This window comes from Colias croceus, chromosome 20, assembly GCF_905220415.1.
Source record: "Colias croceus chromosome 20, ilColCroc2.1".
NCBI classification, from domain to species: Eukaryota; Metazoa; Arthropoda; class Insecta; order Lepidoptera; family Pieridae; genus Colias; species Colias croceus.
This window is the reverse complement of record NC_059556.1, coordinates 2871272-2888047: the sequence shown is the minus strand read 5'-3', so window position 1 is coordinate 2888047 and position 16776 is coordinate 2871272. Positions and strand designations below refer to the sequence as shown.

The following is a 16776-nucleotide window of genomic DNA, read 5'->3' as shown; positions in this document are numbered from 1 at the left end:
ACTGTAGTTGGTAATTTACTGGAGCGAATAATACAACACTTCTTAAATTATATAATTATTTTGTCGAAATAATTACCTATTCCATCAGCTATTGTTGTTAATAAGGGAATTAATATCTTAATATATATATAAATCTCGTGTCACAATGTTTGTCCTCAATGGGCTCCTAAACCACTTATCCGATTATAATAAAATTCGCACACCATGTGCAGTTCGATCCAACTTGAGAGATAGGATAGGTTTTATCCCGGAAATCCCACGGGAAAGGGAAGTATTCGGGGTTTTCTCTGAAAACGCGGGCGAAGCCGCGGGCGGAAAGCTAGTACTTATATAAATAATGTTTATTGCTTTGCCAAGTAAATGCGTAAATGTTCTCATTTTGGTCGCATTTTATTCATACAAAGTCTTATTTACTTTAAACTTTAAAGTAGACTTAACACAATATAATTTATTGTGGTTGTGTTTTCTCTCAGAAATCGTAGATTTTTAAAACCTTGTTCTGTCATACTCTTATATCGTTTTAGAGGTATGAAAAATAGATGTTGGCCAATTCTCAGATCTATCCAATAGGCACCCAAAATTTCATCAGAATCGGTCCAGCCGTTTCGGAGGAGTATGGTAAATAAAATTGTGAGACGAGAATTTTATGTATATAGAGATGTACAAAATATAATTTCCTGTACAAAATGTAATAAATGAGATGTACAAAATGTTATTTCATTGCCAAATATTTTAATAATTTTAATTGATTGTTCATTTTGTTACAGCTCTACCAGTGTATGCGATCCTCTCTATCGTTCTGAGCTCTGTGGTCGTGATCTTGGCAATACTGTCCGTGTTTATTTATAGGTAAGTACACAGCTGCTATTGGCTGTTATTAATCTGCAACTATTTGTTTATTTGTATAACATTTGTAGGTAATAAGTACGGAATTTGCGTGCACAAATTATTACGTTTAAACAACGTTTGAATATTTTCGTAATGTGAATGATTAACTTTTGTCTATAATATAATAAAAAGGATATTTCATTGTTTGTTTGTTGTGATTTAACTCAAAAATTGATTATAATGTAAGTATACATACATTATGTTATGTTATGTTACCATTAAAAAGCTGCATTTTAACCGATTGTTCTAGAATTGTTTCCCTGCACAATCAGCTATTATATGTATTATATTAAATCTAAATCTGTAATTAGTGTGCACAATTTGATGAAGGTTATACAATTGTTGAAATTGATATTTTTGGTTTTATATAGCATTCAAAGTTTACATTGTGATTTCGGAAACATTCTATGAAATTGGTTTATTTTAGTATCAATAACTTTTTAGTGTAGTGTCTATTATTAAAATGTTGTGTTTTTGATGAAATGCACAAAATCACAGTATAAAATACGATGTAAATAAATCGACTATTTTCGTAAGATATAAAAATAATTCTTATATTATTATCTGTCTCATGAAATTTCAAGAAATAATCATCGAATGAAATAATTGTATTTTATTCGCATTGAATATCTTCAACACTAATAAATGTTTACGAGGGAATAAGAGTAAACTAAATTCCACGAAAGAACAAAAACTTTCGAGTATTCTCTTGTTAGCAATTACCTAAACTTTTCTACCGTTAGGTACTGGTAAAAAGGTTGTTTTCCTTACAAAATACTGTTAAAACAAGGAAGGAATAAAATTTGTTTTCGCGTAGATGCTGATATTTACTTTCCTGATTTATAACTTCCCGAAATATTATACGGTTGACTAATGCATGTCTTATTTTAATATAAATGGGTAAAAAACGAACTTAGTACACCATAATACATATAGATGTTTCTTGAACGGGACAAGTTTATTTATTGTAAACTAGTGGTCCGCCCCGGTTTCAACCGTGGTACATATTTCGCAATAAAAGGTAGCCTATGTCCTTTCTCGGGTATCAAAATATCTCCATACCAAATTTCATGCAAATTGGTTCAGTAGTTTAGGCGTGATTGAGTAACAGACAGAGTTACTTTCGCATTTATAATATTAGTATGGATTAAAATATTGTATAACACGTATAAGGTTTAATCCCAATAGTATTATGATTCTGATGTTATAGGTATATCAATGCATGATGTTATTGTGAATGTACTAAAAGGTATTTAGTAAAATTAGATTATTGGCTTTAACAACATGTAACAGGAGGTAACAGGTAACCTTGCGATTGTTTTACCGGCCTGCAAATTAGAAAATTGTTGAACTGAAACTTCATTAGGCGCATTGAGAAAATTTCAAGGTCGCGTCATAGCAATACCGTCACGGCATGGAGTAAGCCATGATTTTGGTCTTGAATCTTGCCAAAGAAGTTTCACTTCTGACACGAGTGCTCGGCACACACGCTCTATTTATACAGCGCGTGCGGGCGAAGCGAAGCGATAAATTGAAATCCGGGGGACACAATTAGTTTTAAATTATGTACAAGCTATAAATATTACAACATATTATATTCATCATTGCAGTCTTGTTTAAATTTATAATATGAAGTAGCGGTCCGCCCCGGCCTCGCCCGTGGTACATATCCTCGTACTTCAAGAAATATAATAAAAAAAGAATTATCGAAATCGGTTCAGCCGTTCTCGAGTTATGCGCTTACCAACACATTTTGCGATTCATTTTTTTATATTAGAAGATGAATGAATTCATTTTAAACCTAACTAACTTCTAACTTTTACATCCGTTGAGAATACGTGTGTTAAATTATTTATAAGACGATGCATATACATTGAAAATGTACGGGTTTCTCATGAATAAAATGCATTTTCGAGATACGAATCGCTCATTTTATTATATGTAGACTATGTTAAATTCAATTGTGGATAATTTATTTACTATTAGTGTTGAAATTATCTGTTTCTTTGTTGATAAAACACCATGATTCTTTTTTAAAATACAGACAAAATGTTCTTGTAAAAGTAACGTTAGACTTGTTTTAAGGCTTTATTAGTTCAACACACCTATTTCATCGCATGTTATTAAATGTATCTGAATTAACGTAAGTATTAATAAATATAATGACATGACTTTCAAAAGGAGAATGCCCATTTTTGGTACTGATTTTTCTCATGCATCAAGACAACAATACTATTAAAAAAAATCTCGGCAATTTAGAGGCCTTCTTACCATCGGAAAATGTATTTTGAACAGGGAATGTTTTGTAAAATCTAATAAGACATGTAATTGTTTAGATCCGTTATTATATAGATTTAGTGTCCATTACCGTTTACATTTTTGGTACAGGTTTTTCTCATGCATCAAAATAAAAATACTATTATAAAAAATCTCGGCAATTTAGAGGCCTTCTTACTATCGGAAAATATAATATTTTGATCAGGGAATGTTTTGTAAAATCTAATAAGACATGTAATTGTTTAGATCCTTACTGTTCTGTGTTTAGATCCGTTACCATAGATTTAGTATCCATTATCGGTTACCACGGTAACCAAGCGGTAACTATTATGACATTTACTATGGTAAATAGCTAAATGTATTAATATCGATTATTGTTTTCATTGAATTACAAAAAAATCAATTAACATAAAATCACTCTGTAAGGTATTGTTTATACACTGTAGGTTGTTTTAACATAGATAGTGAAGTAAAATAATATAAATATCTATATATAAAAAAATATTATTGTGACATAGCTTGGTAGGTAACCAGTTATTTCTTATTTGTTTCTTTCTTCGAATATGTAGTGAAAAAATGATTCAAACAACAACAACAATATGTTAACCGAATAAAAACTCTATTGGCATTTTTAAAATATATATTTAGGTTTTCTTGAAATCCGTCCCGGAAGATTTCTGGTGCCTACCTACACTAGCCGATGAACAGATAGACTTTGTCTGAAAGCATAAGCTCTACGCATAGATTAAATAATATGTTAAACGAAATATAACCTTCAGACGATAAAATACTACCTAAATCACACATAAACCTAACTAAATCGGGTTTATTTAAGTTTTGAGGTTAATTCACATTTTTCTCAATATCTTGAAAACCCCTGTTTTTATCACAAAAAAATCAATTGGTAAAAATCTTTTGAATATCGAAGAACCCTCCAAAACCACTCTGGCATTGACGCAACACTATACTGTAGTCCATACTTTCATGGGCATTCTCCTTTAAATATGTGGTAAAATTTAAACTCAGATTCAAATCAGTTTATGAAATTAAATTTAAAAAATACATACTTATTTTTTACTCAATAATTGTAATATTAAGTTTAAGATATATTGAAGATTTAATTTATTAAATAATAGATAGTGTTCGTTACACAGCAAAATAATATTCCGAACATTCAATGACAGTGTAAGCATAAATGTGAGAGCCATCAATCAATCAGCTAAAGAGTATCGATCGTTCGTTTATTATAAATAGGTGCGTGCATGTTTCCTATCATAGATAATGTTTAAAACATATTTAATTCTTAACAAGATAATATGTACTCTAACGTTTCTCAGGTATATTTTAACCGATGTTAAAAAGGAGGAGGTTCTCCATTTGTCTGCTTTTTTCGGGTTTACTTTAGAACTATCGACGGGGTTCATCGATTTCATCGAGTTCATCGATTTCATCGAGTTCATCGATTTTCGAATTGATTCTATATTTATTTGAATGCTAGTGCATCCCGGGTGTATTAATACACATATGGTCTATTTTTCATTATCTGAAGATTGTTTGAGAAGGAATGCTTCTTAAATTTTTATCTGAAAATCCAAAAAGAATAACAAAGTCCTTTAAAATCCTTTCAGCAGTTAAAACCTTAGTACTAAACACTCTTTCATGTTAAATATTATATTATTATGATATAGATGTAAAGAAGTTAGTTTATAATTTGGATGAATCTTCAATTGTTCTTCATTTGTTAATTATGATCATTTTCAAAGATCTCTAGACCTCTTAATAAATGATTAAAAAATCCAAAGCAATCTAATTGAAGCATCGAACGATTCGTAGAAAGTATTTTTATATTTTTAACAAACACATTTAATTAATTATATCAAAAATAATAATATAAAAATAGAGTAAAAGCTTTTTCTTATCTTTTTAATGTTTTCACAGAATTTTCTAGAAGATTTGTTTAATAAATTTTCTGTTTTATATTAAAAGCTCTTATATTTTTAGAGTAAACATCGTAGGATGATAGTATTGATTAAATATATATGTTTATGTTTTAATATTGTTTGTTTGTCAATAATATAAGTAGCTTTACTTATAGAACTAGCCACTTTACATGGCTTCGTTCGGTTTAAACCGGGATAAAAAAATTAGCCCATTTCTCGATAAACATTATGTAACTTTCATGGAAACTATTTTTTATAATAATATGTATAGAAGTATTATATATAATCCTTAGTCTTCATAATATTGTGAAGAAAATAAAATGATTCGGAAGGAAATGGAATGCGTTTTCGGGACTTTTATAGCGAAATTTTATTGTTTATTTTACTACATCACATATTACTTTTGTAAGGAACGGAATAAGAAATGATGATATTTACCCTTGTAGTATACAAAAACTAATAATATACTTAACATTATATTATCTATACATATATAATAAATCTGTAGAAGGGTCAATTCTCTACATTGAAAATATTGAAAAAATAAATAGCAGGGGGTGTTACTGGATCGATACCAAACCCAAATATGTGATTAAAAAAAATTCTGTCTGTCTGTCTGTCTGTATGTATGTTCAGGCATCACGTGAAAACTAACGGTCCGATTTCGATGAAACTTGGTATAATTATACTTCATTATCCTGGGCATAAAATAGGATACTTTTTATCCCGGAAAAATACGTAGAAAAAAAATAAATCTTAACTTTTCTTAATTTTTCCGCGCGGACGGAGTCGCGGGCGGAAGCTAGTTAGTAATAAGTTAATGAACATGAACATAGCTCTTTATAATATTTTCTTGGTTCAACGATATTATTTTCTGTCCATCTAATTGATTACATTAATTATACGCAGATGATATCTATCTATCATAAATATTTCTTGAAGTACCAATCGAATTTAAAACTAACCAGAGTCTGTATTATAAGAAAATTTATATAAATTACATAAACATTTAGATTATGACGTGTTTGATTTTCGTTGAATTTTTGTAATTTATTATTGAATAGCCAAAAATATCAATATGTATCCAAATATATGCCCAGTAAATTATCGTAAATTATTTCAATATTATTCATCATTATTGTCTTACTAATACCCTATAGATTCTAATAGTTCTCAAATATCCAGCCCGTAATATTATACTCGAGTACTTCGAGAAACAATTTATTAATCTAGATGACGATACAAAATACCTTGAGATCAGGCTATGAATTATTAATCTGTAGCATTACTTGTAATATTTAACCTGTACAGGTTAACTTTTTATTTACCTAAGGGCCGATTTTTCAATCCTTGGTTAAAACTTATTCGTCGAATAACATATTAAACTACCATTTCAAAAATTTATTCCAATTGTCCGTATTTGACAGTTTAAAGGTGACATTTTAATATGTTCGTGTAATACTTTATTAGATTTCATTTGATTGAAAAATCAGCCCTAACTTTGATATAAATTTTATGACGACTAAGATATTTGAATACAGATTAACGACATACATATTCATTGATTAATACTATCTAAATTATTTAAAAGATAATATTGATTTGGTGAAAGGGATTTGATATTATGGAAAAATCATGTTTGTAGTTAAAAGTGTATAAAACACCACCCAAATTGTTTTCATATACGGAAATCTTTAATTCTGCTGTAATATTTTACAATCAAATTAAAACGACATGCTCTGTAATATATATGTCTAACAAAAAACTCGCAATCTTATTTCAGGAACACTATAAAAATAGATCCGTTTAATTCATCGTATCACACAGCTAGGTAACGAAAAAACGAATCCCTTTTAGCGACACTAAAAATGAAATGGGATTTTCTTTTCCACAATCGACAGTTTTGACGTCTACCAGTCTATAATTTATTCAAACGCTTGCCATTTCGCTCAAATAAAACTTGGAAAAAGTATTAACCTTACACCTTCAAGAGAAATTATTAACCGAAAATATCTGCTTTTTAACGTCATAGTACTGAATAATATAGATACCTAAGTTAAAAAGACGCTTGTCTCGAATTTGACTCAATTCTAAAAGAACTTTGTATATTATCTTACTAGCTGCGCTCAGCGGTTTCACCCGCGTGCCTCCGCTCCTGTTGGTCTTAGCGTGATGATAAATCGGCTATGTAACACCGAAAGATTTTTTCAAATCGGACCAGTAGTTTCTGAGATTAGCGCGTTCAAACAAACAAACAAACTCTTCAGCTTTATAAAATTATATAGTATAGATTCTGTATGAATAGGTTATAAAAATAATAAAGAATAAATATTAATTAAAGGAAGAAACCCTTTTAATAGTTACAATCTGTTCTTTAGTCCTGTTTTGTAGAATCTCCCGTCAAATTTCAAATAAAATTTTAGTTATACGAACTCTATTTTCATATCTACATTGCATCGCTATGCGAAGAAAACGCGTACAATTATTATCATAACATGCAATCATAATTAAATGACATTAGAGTCTATTCAATTAAAGCATAAAGTCTGATGTGCAATTATGATTCAATATTGCATAGCATAACGACATCGATTAAGCTATAAATTGCATACAACATATCTAATAGCCGTATATATAATCTGTTTACTCTTGGTATGTATGGAATGTGTGATTTATATTCACAGATAATATAATACTATGTTTACATCCTCGTGTATACAACTATTTCTGCATTTTCTGAGAATTTCCACTATGAAACATTTGACCGCATATTTGCTTAGAACTAGACATAACTTGCGGGTTTTGCTCTTGGATTAAAGAATTTTTCCTTATATAAAAATTTGTTATGCTCTGAAAGATGTTCAAGTTTATACATTTTTTGAAGTTATGGTTGTATATAAAACTGGCAGAGCAACAAACATAGTATTGATATAATTTCTTATAGAGCGTTATATGCATATTAACATCATGATCAGTTCAATATCAAACAGACAACAGCTTAAGAAGCTGTGAAGAAACATTTACTAACTATTACTAATTTTCAAAATCTGCTCAGTGCAAGCTCTGCTAAAAATTGAACGAAACAATCAATGATCAAAATCATTCCCGTGTATAATTATGATATTAATATTATGTAGTGTTTGTCAGCTGGTTATGTTATATTCTAGTAATAGTTACTAAATATTATAAAATTGAAGAGTATGTTTTGCTTGATCGCGCTATCATAACGCTAAGATAAACAGTAGCGGAGCAATTTATTTATACATCTTTGACTTACAGTGCAAAACATACCAAAACATAGTTTGACTTAAAAATAAGGTACAATTATTAGAGACAAACGATACAATATTAACATTAAATAGGTCCACTTCAGATGTGGCAATGTGGGAGAAAACCGCGGTGTACAGCTACATCTTGCATAAATATAGTAAAAACTTGCTAAACACATATTTACTTACAGGCACTACAAGCTAGAGGCAGAAATAGCGATGATGACGTGGCGTGTGAGTTGGAGCGACGTCCTAATACCCGGGGGCAGGCTCAGGGGCAGCCTGCACTCGCTCGTTCGAAGGTATAGCACTGGGGTGAGTGCTGTGTTCATAATTCATGAAGTAGTAAAAGTCATATGTTTTAAATAATTGAAAGTTATAGAAAGATAATGTAATGTAAATAGTGATTATTAAATATTTAAATTATATATTGAGATTATTGCTTATTACAACAATTTTATGTCGAAGTATTTTTAGAAAGTTATAATTAAAAGAAAATCAGTACTATTTCTATAATTATTGTAAGTACGTAGCTAGCTGTGCAGAGATTTAATTTACGAAGAAATTCCGGGAATCCGGGTTAGCAGTTGTCTAGATAAATGTGATGAGATTAAAGTGTCACTATAATCTACGATCTATTAATAGGGAAATCTCATCAAAATCTGTTTCCAAAAGAGAATATTTATCTGTTAGAATAGAAAATGCGCATTTAATTCAATAGATATTAAATATTATAAAACGTAAACATTCAACATTTATAGTTACCAAAAGAACTAGGTAATTGAAGTCATGTTTGCATTTTTTAAGTATTAGCATTATAATGTTAAAACTTAATTAATATTTCTCCATTGTATCAAAACCTATACATCCACAGACTGCATATTCCGATGAAGCAATTTCCCTGGCTGGCGACCGTCAAATATACGCCCCTTGCGCGTTTTACAAAGGCTGCCGGGTCGCTGTCAAAAAGGTTGACAAACAACGCATAGATCTCACCCGACCACTACTATTAGAACTAAAAAAGATGAAAGATCTAGAACACGATCATTTGGCTCGATTCTTTGGTGCGTGTGTAGATCCACCCCACTGCTGTATATTGACTGAATACTGCCCGAAAGGTTCCTTGCAAGATATCTTGGAAAATGATACAATAAAACTCGATTGGATGTTCAAAGTCAGCTTGATGCATGATATCGTGCGGGTAAGTGTTTTGTTTTTTAGTTTTTTTGCGATTTTTGACTTTTTGATATTTAAAAATGTTGAAATGTTGATCCAAATTATTATAGCCATTTTAGGCCACATCTCAGCTTACGTACGTTACGCGTGACATATTTCCGTTACGCGCCATCTTTTTATTATCCCTACCTCGCGTGATTGACGTATTTAGTATAGTAAATTATTTTTTGAAAAATAAGGTCATAAAGAAGTTTCATTTCTCACGTGTGTACACGCACACATTTTTTATTTTTGTATATAATATAGAGATAGAGAGAGCGACCGTGACTTTTGACCGCATTGAAACGGAAACCTAATAATGAGTATAAATTATAACGCTGTAGTTTTCATCAAAACATACCCTCTTATATTATATTCATTTTGTAAACTCCGAACTAAAGTTTTGGTTTAACGATATTCATACGTAGAAATTGTTTCACAAGATTATTGCATCCCATTTAATAAACTTCGACCTCCATAAATTGTAGGAATTGCAAATGTGGAACCTTAAATGGGATTCCGGACCCGGATGGGATAGTGGGATTAGGATCCCACTCAATCATCGGACTATGAATTAGTGCGATGTTTATTTATCATAGCAAGATGTAGATTATTTAGTGATTATGTATAAAATTGTTTATTTGAGATGTATGGTGCAAATTAACTAAACTTATATTAGTGTGACGAAAGATTTGATTTTTTTGTTTGTTTCTTACGAACTCAAATATAACTCGTCGTTGTTATAAATTCTTTGTCCATGAAAAGCTTTATCTTTATCGAGCAATATTCTCCTCTTAAGAAAACTACAAGAGTGTAAGATGGAACTTTCACTTTTCCTTAAACGTAAGGATTTATACATACTAAAAAATTACTTTAAAAACTATAGTTTGCAAAGAAGTCACATATACATATATAATAAATCTTTAATACATACATACAACACAAATAAAAGGTCAAAGACGAAGACAACTCACGAAAAATAAAGTGTTTCAGAAAAATATCACATTTAGGTCACTTACGTATATATCAGATTCTACACGTCTTTGTTCCCAAATTAATTGTTCCTTTGTTTTATGTTACCAAGAAACGATAACTTCTGATAAATGTTGTTGTAAACAGAGTTATCCTTTGTTAGTATTTGGAACAAAGAATAATTGATATGGTAAATTTAAATGCAGTCTTTATTGGCACGGTTTATAGTGCGGTTTTTAATTCGATCCTTTTTTGAAACATGTTATATACGTTCGTATAAATAATTTATTAAGTACATTTTAGCTTTGCATTTTTTTCTACGGCTCTTAAAAGTATTTGTTATTTCAAGTCCTACGTGATAACATACTATAATAGTTGATAATTATATAAGCTACTATAAGTATCTATTATTCGTACAAATAATCATCAGTTTAATTCTATTATATTATGAACTATATTTATTTGTTTTAGGGCATGCATTATCTACACGGTACAGATATAAGATCTCACGGAGCGCTCAAATCAAGTAACTGCGTAGTGGATTCTAGATTTGTACTGAAAATCACAGATTTCGGCCTAAATGCTTTGAGGGTGTCTGAAAAGGACGCAAGGGCTCATAGCTATTGGACACGTAAGTGGTTTAAAAATGTGATAATTGTTTAATATAATATTGTGTTTCGCTATTTGTAATTTTTTGTAAGCATTAACTTTTATATGTAGTAGAGTCCCCAATTGAAATAAAATTCATTTCTGTGGGACTCACCTCCGCCGTACGGACTACTGATATCCACTTAATCGGCATGTTTTTCTGAACGCTGAGTGTATGAATCTATTCCATCTACTCGTAGCAGGCAATACAAGTCAGTTCTAGTACCTAACGATTCGACGTTTTGAGTTTCGCCTGCATGCGCTAAGAGCCACCAGGAATTTTATTGGCAGAATGCAAACGTAGCAAATCCCACGCTACCTGAACCCATAGACTCTAGCTGAAAGGTTGAGGACAACAAACTGTTGCCAATTACTTCATCAGTAAAGTCAATTTCATCAAAAGACCTCGAGCGACCTCTTGTTAAATTATTACAATCAAGTAAAATATTAATTACTAGCTTCCGCCCGCGACTCCGTCCGCGCGGATGTCCGACTTCGCGTGGATGGTTTATTTCTCCATTTTGAGTAACTCTGACAATGACATCTTACAAAAAAAAAGAATCCACTGCGGGTAACGCAACGTGTGTTCGCGGTTCTATAGAACAACGTCTATGGATAAAACTGAAAAAAAATTAAGATATTTTTTTTCTACGTATTTTTCCAGGATAAAAAGTATCCTATTTTACGCCCAGGATAATAAGGTATAATTATACCAAGTTTCATCGAAATCGAACCGTTAGTTTTCACGTGATGTCTTCACATACAGACAGACAGACAGACAGACAGACAGACAGACAGACAGACAGACAGACAAAATTTTTTTTAATCACATATTTGGGTTTGGTATCGATCCAGTAACACCCCCTGCTATTTATTTTTTCAATATTTTCAATGTACAGAATTGACCCTTCTACAGATTTATTATATGTATAGATTACACATTGCTCATACTAGGACTCCTGTGGACCTCCCCCGAGCTCCTCCGCACAGCGTCCCCTCCCCCCGAGGGCACGCAGAAGGGAGATGTGTACTCCTTCGCGATCATCATGCACGAGATTGTGAACAGGCAGGGGGTCTTCTGGCTTGGACCTGGCATTGAAATGTCGCCGAAAGGTATGTAACATAATATGTGGATTTATACAATTTACTAGCGCTCCGCCCCGGCTTCGCCCGTGGTACATATGAAAAATAGATGTTGGTCGATTCTCAGACTTACCCGATATGCACAGAAAATTTCATGAGAATCGGTCCAGCCGTTTTGGAGGAGTATGGTAACTAACATTGTGACACGGGAATTTTATATATAAGATTATAGGTACATATTATAGTCTTAGTCAATTTGAAATTTGAATGCTTTTTTATACAACTATACAAAACCAATTTGTGAAAGCTAGAATTATATCCCTTCACATTATAAGAACAGCTTCAACAAAAATGGTTTCCCACGAGGAAATATTTCAACAACAAAGCAGGAATAATCAATGCACATATTGCTGGTGGTTGTACATCTATCTATACTAATATTATAAAGCTTAAGAGTCTGTTTGTTTGTTTGTTTGAACGCGCTAATCTCGGGAACTACCTACTGGTCCGATTTGAAAAATTCTTTCAGTGTTGGATAGCCCATTTATCGAGGAAGGTTTATAGGCTATATATTATCACGCTACGAACAACAGGGGTTGATCCACGGGGGTGAAACCGCGCAGAACAGCTAATCACAGATATAATTTGTAAAGTTTAACACAACGCAGGCGAAACCGTGGGCGGAAAGCTAGTTTAGTTTTACTTTCATGTTAAACTTCATGTTATAAACCACATGACATTGAAAGTTCCTCAATCTACGTTGTTAGACAGATCTGCTTCGGTTGCAGCGTTACTAATTACTTCCATACATACCCACTAGTTGATTGCATATTCATTAAGTGCGAAATGGATGCAAATGTAAGCTTGTGAACTTCAACTGTAGATCCTACTTATAATAATAATTATAAATGCGAAAGTATGTATGGATGTTTGTCACTCTTTCATGCAAAACTGCTGAAACGATTTTCATAAAATTTACATACCTAAAGAGTAAAGTTAATCCAAGTGATTAACACGTAGAATAGTTTTCACGGAAATAGCAGATAACGGGAACTATGCGGATTTTTCTTTGAAAACGAGGACGAAGCCGCATGTGGATCTAAGTAAATGGATATATCCATATTTATTTAGTGTATATAGTATGTATGCATTGGTTTCGCATTTTTGTAGCATTTCTTATGTCCACTTATTTGAAATATTTGTATTATTATTCTTGTTCTAACATTACTGATGCAACTATAGATAATATTTTAGGTACTTATGCTATAGCTTATGTAGCAAATGGGCGTTGGTTTAATACAATCGCGAAAAACAAAGCAGTTACTATAAACTTTGAAAATGTGACCATTAGTACTTTACACATCGCGGAGTTAAAATAAATATAAAACAACACGTCATAGAACGCTTACAGAAATGCAAAAGCTACACAAATTCTTACAATATTCTATCGTGCAAATCATTCTCTTAATGACTCACTTTTTTATAAAATTTATATCCTTATCCTTAAGAAATAAAGATGGAATTCCTTCATACTTCAAAAAGTTAATGTCGAATTCCTGCTTTTCAGAGATAGAAAGGGTCATTAAAGGTTTTATGGGTAATAAAATATCACGCAATCGTAGTGACCGCCTTTCACGGATGTGTTTTATCTAAAATGTGGCATTCATTTATTTTTATGATGAGTTTTCGTTTATGTTCTGCGTATATGAGATTATGTATGGCATGTCTCTTATAATTGGAATTCACCTGGAAAACATAAGAGCCTATTTTCTATTAAACAAATGTAACTTTTTACTAGGTACCGTTGTTAGATAAGGATTGTTATTAAAATAATTGAAATTGTAAAAAAAAACAATTCTTTTTACTATACCAGGATTCTTGAAATGTTCTCCTTTCCGTATTTTATAAATGGGCTAACAAGTAGACAGCTTGTAGGTGACAAGTTAACCTTAAAACTACGACTCAGATTTTTACAGTGAAAGCTTGTAATTTTTTCATAGCAGGGATCGCAGTTTCTATTTTAATTTTTTACTTATATTCTTCCTTATATGTATAAGAATCATACCATGAGTGTTGGTTGGTCTGTTGGTCTTAGCGTGATAATAGCCATTAGCCTTCCTCGTTAAATGGGCTATCAAACTCCGAAACAATTTTTCAAATCGGACCAGTAGTTCCCAATAAGCGCGTTCAAACAAACAAACAAACTCTTCAGCTTTATATATTAAGTATATCGTCGTTGGCCTATTTGATCTGTAGTAGATCATATATGAATTATATTAGTATATAGAGTGTAGATAATAATTAATTAGTTACAATATAATATTACACACAATTTTCTTACAGAAATCATAGAAGCCGTAATCAGCAGTGGCATGCGTCCAAACACCACCCATCACCGATCTTGTGAAGCAGACGATGCTACAGAACTCATGCGCCGATGCTGGGCAGAAGACCCTACGGAGAGACCCGACTTTGGCCACTTGAAACACGCTATACGACGGTTAAATAAGTATGTTTATTGATGTATTATTATCAAAAACTGTCCGATGAAAAACTCTGCCTAAACACGTTTGGCAGAGTTTTCTTATATACAATAGACTTTGAACATTACTGTAACAAAATAAGGTGCTAATTTCAATATATTTTTTACAACGCTACCGAGACAATTTTGATGACTTTTATAGGGTATAGTTGGAGTATTTATTATGGCAGAGCAAGCAAAATTAACAGTGATATTATGTTGTAACAACTACTATAAACACTATATGCACTGGTGGTTCGTTGCTGTTATTTCTTTAAGAAGGGAAAAAAAATTATGACTTTAATAAGTGAAAATAGATCTACTTGTCTAGTAGTATGAGTAAATCAGAACTTATGGTTTTACTTTCAAATTTCTTTCTTTCTTTATTCGATTTAGGATTTCGCAGTCCGTTAAGTTTCAGGATATGAAATGCATCTGTTGTAGAAAATTTTAAAAGTTTGCGTACTGTGGCTGATGCACCAAAAGAGATTTTAATACACGAACCAAGTTTGGAAGAAACTTACGTTTTAGTAACTTCAAGGAGTGTATTCAAATCTTTGAAAGTTTCAATACTTATGGTAGTTTATCACATTTCTTTGAAAGATGCAAATTCTTGATTTTTCCCTACTTTACTCTGCAGCGGATGAACGGATTGGGTTTAAATTTACAATACGTATTGACTGTAAAACTGGCCTATAGTTACTGATGTTGGTAGAAAAGTAATTATGCCATGAAATGAAAATGGTTCATGGGACGATGTAAATTTATATAAGGCGTGGTATAATAACTACATAGTATATCTTCTTAGTCGTGAACTCTTGACAGAGTGGTCGTGGTTAAGATTATGATGCTTTAAAATTCAAATTCAAATTCAAATTTCATTTATTTACAAGAATGTAGTTACAAAAAAGGCGTTGTTACAATATTAAGGCGCTAATACATTCTACCCACTATTTGGGTGTGCAAATATTTAAATGGAAATAAGTTAATTAAATTACACTACACCAACACTACACAAATTCTTCGCGTCACTATTGTTAAACGTCACTAATTCCTTCACAGATTCCGCAATGTAATAAGTTCTTGAATATCATAAAATTGTTTCTCCATTAACCATTTGGTCAGTTTCTTCTTAAATATATTTACTGGGAGATCCTTAAAGTTATCCGGTATTTTATTATATATTGTAATAGTCATAAATATCACACTATTTTTTGCTTGATTTATTCTTCATGTTATTCCTGCTATATGTTGTCATCCACTTCTTTGTTCGCTCCCTGGCCCATAGTATACCATTATTGTTATTTATATTACCTTTTATTTCTAGGTCACAAGAGAGCAGCAACATCCTAGACAATCTGCTATCACGTATGGAACAATACGCCAATAATTTGGAGTCACTAGTCAGCGAGAGGACGCAAGATTATTTGGAGGAAAAGAAAAAATGTGAAGAACTGCTGTATCAGTTACTGCCTAAGTAAGTTCTTGTATTTGATTTCTGGTGTCATTGATATGGCACTAGGTATGTCGTTTTAATCTTTACTTATATTATAATGCCGAAGAGTTTCTTTGTTTGAACGCGCTAATCTCAGGAACTACTGGTCCGATTTGCAAAATTCTTTCGATGTTAGATAGCCTATTTATCCAGCAAGGCTATAAGCCAGGAAGATAAATGAAGCTATATATCATTACGCTAAGACCAACAGGAGCGTAGCCATTCGGGTGAAACCGCGGAGATCAGCTAGTATGTAATATTTTTTAAACTTCCTGATAATGAAACATCCATTTCCTGGTAACGTTCTCGGTTTCTGTTTTTTTAATGGTAAAAATGGGTATTAACCTTTGTAATTTGCTCCAGAATTCTTCTGATTATAGGTAGAGATTTGTGCTTTGTATGTTTCAAATAAATATTTAACCTTATGATACCTACTTTATCGAGTCACATTTGCTATTTTATCTCGGG

The 16776-nt window shown here is 31.7% G+C and overlaps 1 protein-coding gene across 3 annotated transcripts in view; it reads left to right on the top strand.

Annotated features, from left to right (window-relative positions):
• Positions 1-16776, top strand: part of LOC123700890 (atrial natriuretic peptide receptor 1) — a 245144-nt gene that overhangs the window by 217098 nt on the left and 11270 nt on the right. For all 3 annotated transcript variants that reach the window (XM_045648257.1, XM_045648255.1, XM_045648256.1), the window contains 7 exons: positions 768-849; positions 8566-8689; positions 9249-9575; positions 11033-11192; positions 12164-12322; positions 14636-14801; positions 16141-16290. In XM_045648257.1, coding sequence (XP_045504213.1) covers positions 768-849; positions 8566-8689; positions 9249-9575; positions 11033-11192; positions 12164-12322; positions 14636-14801; positions 16141-16290 — 1168 coding nt within the window. The remainder of the gene's footprint in view (positions 1-767; positions 850-8565; positions 8690-9248; positions 9576-11032; positions 11193-12163; positions 12323-14635; positions 14802-16140; positions 16291-16776) is intronic.